This window comes from Rhagoletis pomonella, unplaced genomic scaffold (assembly GCF_013731165.1).
Source record: "Rhagoletis pomonella isolate Grant_MI unplaced genomic scaffold, Rhpom_1.0 Rhpom_scaffold_00951, whole genome shotgun sequence".
In the NCBI taxonomy this organism is placed as follows: Eukaryota; Metazoa; Arthropoda; class Insecta; order Diptera; family Tephritidae; genus Rhagoletis; species Rhagoletis pomonella.
In genome coordinates, this window is record NW_023459505.1 from 11,917 (window position 1) to 26,168 (window position 14,252).

The 14,252-nt window shown below is 34.5% G+C and overlaps 1 protein-coding gene across 1 annotated transcript in view; it reads left to right on the top strand.

Moving 5' to 3' along the window:
* The window catches only part of LOC118751743 (peroxidasin-like), a gene marked incomplete at both ends in the record, with an annotated part of 22,746 nt that extends 8,702 nt beyond the window's left edge, over window positions 1-14,044 (top strand). The window contains 2 exon segments of the mRNA XM_036486559.1: window positions 11,112-11,325; window positions 13,867-14,044. Coding sequence (XP_036342452.1) covers window positions 11,112-11,325; window positions 13,867-14,044 — 392 coding nt within the window.
* Window positions 14,045-14,252: the final 208 nt, after the last annotated feature.

Below are 14,252 nucleotides of genomic sequence, written 5' to 3' on the forward strand. Positions count from 1 at the left end.
TTTTAGCATTCAAAAACAGTAGATAACGCAGTGTAAAAAAACGCTTTTTTAACGTAAATTAATCGTTTACGAGACTCGTTTACAATTAAAAACGGACGTAAAAATATTCGCATACGAAGGTTTTTTCGATCCGTTTACGACTGTTCGTAGGCGATGCACAATTTAAAGCGAAAAAGTGCTCGAAAAAGAGTCGTAAACGGCTATCATAAACGATTTTTAATCCGGTTTTTCTTCTAGAAAATATCCAGTTACGAGCTTGTTTACGATGATTTTGCTGGCTGGGTATGTACAAACATACCTATGTATGTAGGTATGTATTGCTGCGCTCCTATTACAATACGAACAAACTTGTTTGTAGAAAAAAACTTTTATCGAGATGAGTTTGAATGATTTTAAGGCTTTTCATTCATTCATTCACATTCTTCCATAGCCCAGTAAAAATAGACTTTTTCTTAAAAAAAATTTGTAACAGCTATTTTCTGATGCAGTTTACTTCTATTTGACACGTAGATCATGGATCCACAGTCTTGCCCCTAAATTTTATTTGGCAACATTCCGCCATCTTGGATTTAAGTTTTTTTGTTTTTTTTCCAATTTGCAAGCTTATTTCGCATTTTTCGGAAAAAATGGTTATATACAAATATGTAGAGAATTTAATTTCCCACATTTGTTATATAGAAGGTTTTTTCAAAATAGCATTTTTTATTGTAAAAAATTAGCAAAAACTGCAAAAAAATTTACATTGCCACGGTTTTCGGCATTTTTTGATAATTTCTGTTGAAAATACATAGCATATTGAAATTCAAAAGTTGTAGAGAATTTCATTCTTCACAGCTTGTATACCTACATTTGTTTTGTATGACGCTTAGATCACGGCCGGGAACGTGCGTAACATAGCGATTAACCCAGAAAAATTAGTTAAATTTTGTAGGAAAATTAAAAAAAAAATTTTAACTGCGATTTTTTTATGCAGTTCACTTCTATTTAACACGTAGATCATGGATCCACAGTCTCGCAATGAGTTTTACGGCGCATCCCGTACATTGCTATGCTTACCGCACTTCCGGCCGTGATCTAAGCGTCGCACAAAAAAAATTTTGGCACAAAAGTTTTGGAGAATGAAATTCTCTACAACCTTGGAATTTCAATAAGCTATGTATTTTCAATAGAAATTGTCAAAACTGGCGAAAACCGTGACAATGTAAAATTATTTCACAGTTTTTGCTAATTTTTTACAATAAAACATGTTATTTTTAAAAAACCTTCTATATGACAAATGTGGGAAATTAAAGTCTCTGCATATTTGTATTTAACCATTTTTTATGAAAAATGCAAAATTAGCTTGCAAATCGCAAAAACCCAAAAATAAATAAAATCCAAGATGGGGGAATGTTGCCAAATGAAATTTAGGGGCAAGACTGTGGATCCATGATCTACGTGTTAAATAGAAGTAAACTGCACAAAAAAAAGCGCTGTTAAATTTTTTTTTTAATTTTCCTATCAAATTTAACTTATTTTTCTGGGTTAATCGCTATGTTTCGCACGTTCCCGGCCGTGATCTAAGCGTCATACAAAACAAATGTGGGTATACAAGTTGTGAAGAATGAAATTCTCTACAACTTTTGAATTTCAATATGCTATGCATTTTCAACAGAAATTGTCAAAAAATGGCGAAAACCGTGGCAATGTAAATTTTTTTGCAGTTTTTGCTAATATTTTACAGTAAACAATGCTATTTTGAAAAAACCTTCTATATAACAAATGTGGGAAATTAAATTCTCTACATATTTGTATATAACCATTTTTTACGAAAAATGCAAAATAAGCTTGGAAATTTGAAAAAACCCAAAAAAACTTAAATCCAAGATGGCGGAATGTTGCCAAATGAAATTTAGGGGCACGACTGTGGATCCATCATCTACGTATCAAATAGAAGTAAACTGCATCAAAAAATCGCTGTTACAAATTTTTTTCTATTTTCCTACCAAATCTATCTAATTTTACTGGGCTACCATTTGAAAGTAGAAAATTTAAAACAAAATGTATATTCATAACTTTCAAAATTACAAACGCTGAGTGTTTTGTATGTGAAGTAATATATTCAAATCTACTGTACTATGTTTGGCTAGAAGTTTGAATGAATTCATGCAGCCCTCTAGTATGTATGCACAAATATGTATGTGTTCACTCATATTTTCAGCGATTTATCACCTTCATTCAGGGCCAGATTAGTTTTATTTGAATCTGTACTAAACACGCACTACCAACTTAACGTTGTTTTTTTCGCTCTGGTGCCATTACCTGTTTCATGTGTGGTCTGCTTAGGTTTTATGGAAACGAGTATGAATAAAACGTACATATTTACAAACGCATGTAAGTATGTATATTCATAAATTGGTCTTGACTTCCCACGGGTGCAATGGCAAAAGCACGAGTGATTTTCTTCATTCAACTCAGAAACGAGGTTGTCACACACTTGGAGATAATGTTACCGAATATATATGAAAATAATTACCAAAAAGTTACCAAATTATTAAAAGCCTTTTTTCTTTTGACATAAACAATGGGCGTTACTTACACCTTGATTGCATTAAAGTTGCCAAGAGGTTTATATATGTACATAATTTAATTTTAAACTTAGGTGTCAAAGTTTACATTAACTGTATGTTTTATATAATATTTATAATAACATTCTTTATTTGAACTTATAATATAAAGGGTATTTTAAAAAAATTATGTACATTACAAGAACGCAAACGTCAAGCTGTGAAGCTGTGTTTTTCTGTGATCTGTTTAAATTTTGTGTTTGATAAAGCTGTTTACGCTTATTAAAGTAAAAAATTAAAAAAAGTGTTAATAAACTTCTGGTGCACGATTTAAAGATAAGTAAAACATCAAAATTTCCCGTAAATTTGATTAATTTAACTTGATATTCTTAATTGCATGTGCCGAGTATTTTGTTTCATATAATATATTGTTGTTGTACAATTGTTTTTGTCTGTGCACATTGATTTTGCTCTTTTTGTCTTTTTGTCATTTCTGCTGTTTCATCTTTGTCACAGCTGTTTGCGTTGTGTTTATTAGGTGTCAAATATACAGTGCAGTTAAAACTGTTCGCTAACTGATATTTACCAGCTGATTGGTTCACTGATTAATACATCGTTTTCAAAACCGTTTTTGCTTTTTTGCTTCTAAAACCTAAAAATAAATATAATTTTAAACATGTCGTGTATTTACACCAATTGCCACGTTAAAAGCGACTCCTATGTATCATGCTGGCTCTGCGATGGGATTGCCCATATAAAATGTGCTGGTTTGAGCGGTAGAGTATTAGACGCTATTAACGAGGGTAAGGGTCTTCGTTGGTCTTGTCAAAAATGTAGATCAACCGAAGTTGATTTATTTAAATTCTTCAGGCAGTCCAGAAATGGTTTTTCTGAGATCGGGAAGGATCTGTCGGCGCTTGTTGAGAAATTTAAGCATTACGAAAAAATGTTTAGGTCTTTCACTTGTCTCGACGACCCTCTACACTCTGAGGATAGCCGAGAAAATAAAGGTGGGCATGTTATTGGTCCACCTAAAAAGACAGCCACGGATTCTAGTAAAAAAAATCCACCATCCCAGTCCTTAGACCTTATTAATTTATCTTCTCCATGCCCTCAGGCATTGGAGCCTCCGATTTCTAAAGCCATATCCACTAGGTCTACTTCTAAAAATAGTCAAACCGTTGATTTAACAGTGTTGCCATCAACATCTCAAGCTCCACTGTCTAACTTAGTTCCTCCGAATAATTCGGAGCCCCGCACATCAGACATCATTACCAAAAAGTTGGTTGTAATTCCTCCGAGAAGATCAATCTTTGTCTCTAGATTTGCTAAAGATACTTCTTCGGATGATATAAAGTCATACATATCGACTAAAATTAGAACTAAAGATGTATTTATTCGTAAATTTAATTTTAAATACGATCGCGATATTTCATCTTTTAAAATTGATGTAGCTTCCGAAGATTTTGATTCACTACTAAATAGTTCATTTTGGCCGACCGGGGCGTTTGTTCGCGAGTTTGAGTATAAACCTAATAAAAGTAATAATAACGTAGCTAAAATTTCTAATCTTAATTCGGATTCAAAAAACTAACTCGCAAGTCTAATTTAAGTATTTACTATCAAAACGTTAGAGGTTTGAATACCAAATTAACTGACTTATATTTAAAAGGTTTTGACTGCAATTATAATATTATTTCCTTGACCGAAACATGGCTCAAACCTTATATTTTTAATTCCGAAATTCTTTCAAATGAATATCAAATATACAGGAGTGACCGCTTGGGCAGAATCGGCGGTGGTGTTCTTTTTGCGGTGCATTCATCGATACCATCCGAGGAAGTTAGTCTTCCTGTCACTGAATATACCGAATTTAAATGTATACGTGTACAGGCTGGAAAGACTTATATTTATTTAGCTCTTTGCTACATCCCTCCTAATTCTGCCGTATCGGTATATATGCAGCTAGTTTCTTTACTTGAGACCGTAAATGCAATGCTTACGGCATCCGATTCTATGATTGTTTTGGGCGATTTAAATCTGCCACATATTTCATGGAACATCATTGACACCGATGTTGTACCAGTTTCATCTAGAGATAGTTACAATGTATTTCTGGAGGAAATGGCTGAACTTTGCCTGAAACAAATAAATATATGTCCAAATAAGTTTGGAAAGGTCTTGGATCTCGTTTACGTTGATGATGTTCCGAAGGCCTCTATTAATCGGGGTGATCCCCTAGTTTTGCCGGAAGATGCATACCATCCTGCTCTTGAGTTAAGCTACGAAATCATAAATGAAATACATAATAATAAGTCAAGTTCAAGTACTAGATATGTTTTTGCGAAAGCAAATTTCAGGAAAATTAACAAAGAACTTTCAAAGTTATCTTGGCCAATATATAGAGATGACGTGGAGCGTAGCGTTGAGCACTTTAATGATACTGTTTTCAATTTGTTTCGAAAGTATGTGCCAATACGTAATATTGTTCATGAAGAACCAATACAATTATGGTTCACTAAAGAGCTTAAAAAATTGAAAAATAAAAAGTCGCACTCTTTTAAACTGTTTAAAAGAACGGGCTTACACAGTGATTACCTGAGGTACTCAGTTTTGCGGCATAGCTACTTTGCATTAAATAAGAAATGTTATAATTCATATTTATGTAAACTTAAGAAGAATTTAATTAACAATCCTAAATCATTTTATGGTTTCGTAAATTCAAAGCGTAAGGCACATGGTTTTCCGTCCGCTATGCATTATCGCAACACTGTATCTAGCGACAGCCAACTCATTGCCAACATGTTTGCTCGGTTCTTTAGGTCCAATTATTCTGTAGACTTCCCTATAATTGGAGACTATCCGTACGAGCTTTGTCCAATCAACTCTGCTTATATTCCAGTAATATCTTCCGATGACGTTTTACATTCTTTAAAAACCTTAAAAGCGTCATTTAGGCCTGGACCTGATCATATTCCGACCTGTTTTCTTAAAAACTGCGCTAAGAACATCTGCGAGCCTTTAACAACTCTATTCAATTTGTCACTTAAACATGGCGTTTTTCCGTCAGCCTGGAAGGAGTCTTTCATAATACCACTTCACAAAAACGGCAGCAGGTCGTCTATAGAAAACTATCGAGGCATAGCGAAGCAATTATTGTTAACCAGCTGACATATTCTATATCTTCTTCAATTACACAATCTCAACACGGGTTTTCTAAAGCAAAATCTACTATGACTAATTTATTGGAGTTTACAACTCATGTCTCAAACGGTTTAGAGAAAATGCTCATACCGACGTAATTTACACCGATTTCAGTAAAGCTTTTGACAAAGTATGTCACTCGTTACTCATCCGTAAACTCGACCTAATCGGCTTTCAGCCCAGTCTTCTTCAGTGGATCTCATCTTACCTCTCTGATAGAACACAAAGAGTTATTGTTAATAATTGTTCTTCCAACATCATTAAAGTTTCTTCAGGAGTTCCTCAGGGAAGCCACCTTGGTCCGATTCTGTTCCTGATATTCATTAATGATATTTCTTTTATAATAAAACATTCAAAAATTTTAATGTATGCCGATGATGTGAAACTTTTTAAAACATTGCCCTCTATCGAAGAAAGGTCTTTGTTACAAGCGGATCTGAACAACGTGGTTAGTTGGTGTAATACAAACTATATGCCACTAAACCTTCAAAAATGTAAAGTTATGTGTTTCTCTCGGAGGGCTGTTCAACCAGCTGTTTATTTAATATCAAATTATAATCTGGAGCAGGTATCCAATTTTGTCGATCTTGGTATCACAATGGATTCCAAACTCAATTCCAACCATCATATTAATGTTACAGTCAATAAAGCCAAAGGCGTTTTTGCATTTGTAAGGCGATGGTCAAAAGAGTTCAAAGATCCTTATGTTACAAAAGCTCTTTTTACCAGTTTAGTTAGACCTATACTAGAATACGGATCTATTGTTTGGAATCCCCGCTACCAAGTTCATTCAGAAAGGATTGAATCAATTCAAAAACAATTCTTGCTTTTTGCATTGCGTAATTTTAACTGGGATTCAGATTACAATCTCCCCCCTTACACAAGTCGTCTAAAGCTCATAAATTTGCCTACACTCGCAAGTCGTAGAGTAATGCTGGGTATAATATTTATCGTAAAATTAATGACAGGCTTGATTAATAGCCCGGCCCTCCTGGCTGAGGTAAATTTTAATGTTCCTTCTCGAGTGTCAAGACACTTTCGACCTCTATTTTTAAAGCCATGCAAAACTAATTTTGGACTAAACGAATCAATCCGTGGTTTGTGTCAAGATTTTAACTGTCATTCCAGCACGTTTGACGTATCGCACTCGATTTTTACTATAAAGAAAACTATTATTTCCACTCTCAATAATTGAAATACTATCTTTAGCATATCCAATCAGCTGATGAATTTGATTCTGTAGCTGAATAGTTTTAGATCTCGACACTTAACAAACTCCTGTTTCCACTACTCGGCACGAAAAAACTAAAACAAGAAAAAAAAGGTTCCGTACGTCATGCGGACTGCGCCCCTCGTGTCGGTTGGGCGGGAATGGAGGGTAAAAAGCCGTTGGGATTAATTAATTAATTAATTAATTAATTATTTGAACGCATAGCTCACGTTTTTCAATGGAGTTAACCCAAATTGTCCCAGATTAATTTTTTTTTGATTTTTTTGGTTTCATCTATATATAGGATAAAAGTAGCGTTAAAATAAAGGAAAAAATATGACTAAAACTTTGGGAGTAGTATAGTTCTCCCGATATCGGCCGTTGCCATATGGCAACACCTGGCAGATGGATTGTTAGAGGGCAGTATTTGGTTAAAATATGACATAATAGAAACATTGTTTATAAGTTTTAATACATTTATTGATAATATATACATTTCTACGTACAGAGCGGATGAAGAAGTTAATTTTTAGTATGAAGTAGCAAAACACTTCAAACATATACCACATCATATTTTGCACAGACTACTCGTCCTATAGTTTTACATGCTTCACCAGCACAACGAAGTTTTTTTGTCAATTTGGGTGTAGAAACCCCCGAGGCTAGGTAGCATCGATGTGTCAATTAAAGACCACACAAAGTATTTGGGAGTAGTTTTCGATAGTAAACAGCTGTGGATGCGCAATGTTGAAGAAAGATAGAAGAAGGCCAGTAACGCCCTTTATGCATGTAAAAGAATGTGGGAGTCACTTTGGGTTTGTCACCTGCTCTGATGCTGGAATGCCGCAAAAAAGTCCTTATACCTCGGGCCAATGTAGAAGGTTCAGCGCCTAGCGGCACTGTGCATCGCGGGAGCGCTGGGCTCCACTTCGACGGGTGCTCTTTAAAAAACCCTTAGTTTACCGCCAATTGGCCGATTTGCGGAAAATCGTTCTGCGAAATCCGCAGGTAGATTGACGGCCATAGAGAAATTCAATTTTAGAATCTGAACCGCTTAATTGGGCCGGGAAGCACAATCAGCACAGACTTCATGGCACCTAGCTTTAAGTGGAAACGAACTTTTTGCACAACGATTGAGGAGGAGGGATGGCGCAAGGGAATGAAACCTAGCCGTAGATACCTAAACATTTTCACGGACGGCTCTAAAATGGTTACGGTAGTGGTTGCCTGGATTTACTGCCGGGAACTGAACGTCAGGCGGACAGTAAGGCTACCTAACCATTGCAGCATATTTCAAGCAGAGGTTTTCGCAATGAGTATAAGTGCAGAATTAGCTCTCACCGAAACGACAATCAATTCAAAATTAAACCTATTCCAGGCGGCAATTAAGGCAGTTTCCTCATATAGTATTTTATCCATAAACGTCCTTCGCAGCCGGGAAGCCATTGACAACAGATAAACTACATTTGTATACCACTTCAACACTTGTACAATGAAATATACGATAATATGATTAGGCAGTTCAGGGCTAGATGGAATGCAAACTGCAAAAATACATACGAACGATTTTTGTTTTACACCGTCTCATACATGATGGTATTTTGCGTTGCCATATGGCAACACGGGGTCAATTTGCGCTAGCAAACATATCAAAACTTGGTAAAGAGAGGAACAGTTCACATTACGCCCCGTGTTGCCATATGGCAACGGACTTAAAAAACATTTAAGTTATATAGCATGCACGATTGTTTTTTATTGTTACTTGTTACCAATAGAGTCACTAATGTTTTAGCTAATAATTTATCATTGTCATATTTTGCAAATAAAAAAAACGCTTTCTATAAATTCATGCTTACTTCTTCATATATGATATTTTGATCGAAAGACAGCAAGGATCTGATCGAAGCGTATGCGTTTCGAAACATATGCATTTTAGGAATTAGTTAACGTACATATAAGCATTTTGAAGTAAGCGGTTTTTGTTTTACACCCTCTTAAACATGATGTATTTTGCGTTGCCATATGGCAACACGGGGTCAATTTGGGTTAATTGATTTGGCGTGCACGTGTGAGTAACACTCTTTCCTGCCCATATTTCATACAAAAAAATCAGTGCGCATTTTCATTTGACCCTTCATGACATTTATTTATCTATCGATTTTCTTTGTTAGTAGCTAGATTTTATCATACAGCGTGCTGAGTTTGAATTTTTAATTTTTTTGGAGTGATTGTGATTAATAAATTTCTCAGAAACTAGACTATTTTTTGTCAACACCACGCGTTTATGGAATTCTATTCTAGCTGCTACTCGCTGCAGCTTAAACAAGGGCAACTTTAGGAATGTGTTGTTTTCGTACTTTCGTCAATAAGTTTTTGTGCTCTGAGCTTCGCTATCTGCTACATAAGTTTACGTTTTTCTCGTTGTGTTTTTATTTAGGTAATAATGTTAGTTTTAAGTCTTAGGATTAGTTGCATTTTTCTTTTATCTTTATTTTATTCTTAATTCTTTATTTTATTTATTTATTTATTTTTTATTTATTGTTTTTCTTTCGTTGCTTTATGTTTGTGCTTTATAGTTACTGTTGTACTATAAAAGAGCTTTTAGATCCTATTGTACTAATTAACTTCTTTAATAAATTAAAAATGGAATAAACCAGGCCCATCGAAAAGCGATGTGCAATACCGTTTACTTTTCATTTGCTAACTGCGTAAATTACAAAAATTTCGAAAACCACAGGTATATAAATTTACTCGAATTTGAGATGTAGCGCGCAGCTCAACATTGAAATTTTATATTGGCATCCGGTGCACAAAACAAAAATTAAAATTTGTGATCCAGTGAAATCATTGATTTATAGATTTTTACCCCTTTAGAGAAATTCCTGGCATTTTTATCAATTTTGTGTAGGAGTAATAAGAAATAAATTTCTCCCATATGGTTCAGATCCAGAAGGCAAATACGAAAATAAGTCTCTTTTGAGGCAAGGATATGTAACTTCATTATTCCACAGATTAATAATATTTAACTGCAAGTCGTTAAGGTTTATGGTGGAAAAAATCAAATAATGATCTTCTAAGCTCCTTGTGGCACATATTAATGTTTGTACATATCGCCAATCATAACTCACAATTTCGTATGTATCATCAAAAACAAATTCATTCCAAAGGAGAAATTTGCTACGGGTTTGTAGCTTTGTCGCAGATATTGTAAAATATTTTAAGGTTTTCAGGCATTTAATCTGAAAGTTACCAAATGAGATAGGAAGTTACCACATTTTACCAATGTAGCAACCGTGCTCAGAAACAGCTTCCCAAAAAACAATCAGCTTTCAGGCGGCGAATATCTTTACATCCCTAGATCTCTAATATAAATACATATGTATATAGCAGGTGCAGTTAGGGTTGCCAACCATACTATAGTATATAGTATTGTACTATTTTTTGGGTCTGCGTACTATATGTATGTATACTGTTGGAAAAAAATATAATATGCAAAAATATTATATTTCTTCAACTATAAATATAAATATATTTCAGTCATTTGTAAGAAAGAAATGTTTTAAAATGCATGACATTTATACTGAAATATCAATATTAAAATAAATATACTTTAAAACAAAGGGTCCACAGATAAAAAATGGCAACATTTACAAAAATAGTTAGAAAGATTTACCAAATTTACCTAAAATTATTTCGCTTATGCTCTCTATTCCCGCAACTTCAGCATTCACAGAAAGAGTTTTTTCTATTAAGATTTTGAAATGGTGAGATGAGAGAAATAAAGCGAATATCTCACTAATAAAAAATAAACTTTTGATTTATATTAATTTAAATATTGATAGCGATAAAGGATATGATACTTTCAAAGTAATATATTTTTTTATAGGGGAAATGCATAAGAGAGAAAAAAGATGTACACTTAAAAATAATTTTTACTTTTTCTTAAAAAAAAATACTATATATATTTGAAATGTACTATATTTTTGCAGATTTTTTTGAAAAAGTACTATAAATTTCTTAGAAAATGTTGGCAACCCTAGGTGCAGTCTCCTACATACATACATACATACATTCCTACATAAGACCTCAAAACAATTTATTGAAACTTTAGCAAAATTTTAGAACTAATATAACGTTATTTTTTTTTAAAGGTGTCTTGGATGCGTCGCAAAGGTGATGACTTAGCCCTGATAACATTCGGTCGCCATACGTATAGTAGCGATTCGCGGTATTCCTTGGAGTTTGAAGAGCCAAACGACTGGAAGCTTTCGATACAATACACGAATGAACATGACGAAGGGCCGTACGAGTGCCAAGTCTCTTCACATCCGCCTTTAGTATTGTTAGTATATTTAACTGTAATTGGTAAGTTGTAACTAAGAATGTATGCATGTGCATAGAACATGAACGGGTGTACCCCCGACAAAAATTAATTTTAAAAAAATCAAACAAAAAACTCCTTAATCTTCCACGTTTCCATAAATGCACTAAAAAGTAGAATATGTTTCCTTAACTCAAAGAATTTATCTTGATACGTTTTTCGTGTAATAATCCCAACGGTTTTACCCTCTTTTCCCGCCCATCCGCACGAGGGGCGCAGTCCGCATGACGTACGGAACCATTATTTTCAATTTTTGCGCCGAGTCACGAAAAGCAGGAGTTTGTTAAGTGTCGAGATCTAAAACTATTCAACTACGGAACCAAATTCATTAGCTAATTATTATGTATTTATGTTAGTCAATCATTTATTGAGAGAGGATAGTATCGCTTTCTTAATGCTGAAAAGCGAATCAGATATGTATACCCAATAAAAATATGAATTGGAAAATCTACATCTTATTCAAATCTACCACATATTTTTGCCGATTCTACCACACTAAAGTAAAAAGGGGTCTGCACACTGATAACATATGTGTAAGCGCCAGTCTATTATTATTATTATAAAAATGAAAATACTTGGGGTATTCACAATGGTGAATCCCTTAATTGTTTTTCTTAAGCTAAGTAAGTGTACAGTGTACACGGTAGAGAAATTAAGTTTACACCATAGAGCAACTCTAGGAGATATTCATTCTAGCTAGAGTCAAAACAGAGACCTCAACATTTTTCTATCACGTACTCTACAAGCTGTGTACACGGCAGATAATTATTAGGTTCTTTCCCTAACAATCCCGACCGGATCCGGTAATTAGAGAATAAGCGATAATTAGAGAATTCGCTCTCAAAAATGGAACATAATCCAGAAGTACGGGAACGCAAAAAACCACATTTCGTGCCCAGAATTTGTGAAACAGCTAGTGATGTGCTGAATTTTCGGTATCCAATACTCGGTACCCAATACTTAAAAAAGATTTCGGTGCCCAATACTTCCTTTTCGGTACCCGATACCGAGTCTTTACATTAAACCTTCGCCATTATATGCATTTCAAGTTTAGAAAAAACTCTAATTACTAATTTATATGATATCGGCTAAAACACTTGAACTTATCGCAACAGAGAAATATTATTTTATCAGTTTTAATCTTAGTTGATCCAAGGTTCAAGAAAAATGCTTTTACGGATGAAGAAGCCTTTCAGGGGGGAGATTCTGTAACCAGTTAGCGACAAGTTTCGGATCGATATCGCACTTGTTGACGTAAAAATATTTCATATCATACCGATGCTGATTCGAAAATTGTCGCTAACTGGTTACAGAATCTGCCCCCAGGCCTACAAAAATGATATCGTCAGATTCAGCTGGAACAAAAATGCTTCAAACAAGTAAGAGTTTCTCTGCATTATGGCCTCGAACCGACATATATACATCTTTCATTTGAATCAGTATTAAAAGCTCTATTGGCTCCTACATTCGGATTTTTATAGGCGAGTCCCCCCTGAACCTTTTTTTCCATATTTTTGGCCTATGTGTGCTTTTATTCGAAACATAAATGTTTCGGTACCGAGTATCGAGAATATTGGATACTTTTTAAATCGGTACCGAATATCGATCAATACTAAAAAGTATTGACTCAGCACATCACTAGAAACAGGCAACATGTAAACACAAATCAGCTGATATGCACTTTGACGCTTTATCCATTTTTACCCGGAGAAAAAGTCCGGGCTGTTTTGGGCAGGAAGAAGAAGACACTTAATCCAATACGTTCCAATTTTCGCTCTCTATTACCCATTTTGTTGAGTACGGGAATGATTTCTGGGCTATTTTGGGCACCCGAGGGATCCCGCGTTGCGTACGGGAAAGAACCTATTATCTCTCGCTTATAGAAAACTAACCTATCTCGAATTGTTGTCAACACTTGTTGTATGTACATATGTATGTATTTAAGAGCCACGATGTAGAAAATAATGGTTGCGCCATCAGCGGACTGCTAACCTTTCGTCGATTTGACATCATTCACCTATTAGCGGACGTCATGAAATACTTTTTCGCACTAGGGATTTACAAGTTGTACTAATTTCCCGATTAAATTTTACCTAAAAGTAGATAAGTGTACCTATAAATTAAACATGTATTTTTATGTGTTTAAATGTTTAATAGTGGGTGGCAACCTCGGTGCGTTTTCGTATTTTTCTCATTGGGAGCAAATGTTAGCTTACCTACTCTCCGAAATTTTGTTACTGGCAAGTTACTGGATAGTTTCTTATTTACTGGAAAATCCGAAGACAGAGCTGCTTTCATAAACTAGTTAAAATCCGATTACTTATCTCAGAAAAATGAACAAATCATTGCTCTATGGATTTTAAAATAATGGTTATTTTATAGAAAAAATGGTACTCGTTTATTCGACCTCTTGCATAGAAATTTGCTTGACTTTTATTTATTTTATAGAAAAAATGGTACTTGTTTATTTGCCCTCTTGCATAGAAATTTGCTTGACTTTTATTTTGTTTTCACTTTCCTAAAAGTTCCTCATGTGGAAATACTCGATGAACGAGACTCAGCCACTCCAGAAAAATATTATAAAGCTGGAAGCACTATCGAATTAAAATGTGTAATTTCCAAAATACCACAGCCATCATCTTATATCACGTGGCGGCACGGTACCCGAATGTTAAACTATGACACTAGTCGAGGAGGAATCAGGTAAGACAACACAATTTATGTGGTCAAAGCAATAATGGCTAAGGCCAGGAGATCGCTATTAGAATAAAAATTACCTTGTCAACTTTATTGTGGCTTATTAACATTTTATTTAATAGTAGCACGATTATGTTTATTAATAAAATTGAAAAAGTAACAAAGTCTAAGCGGTAGAAGTTATAGCTGCTGTTTTGGAGATCACCCCACGTTT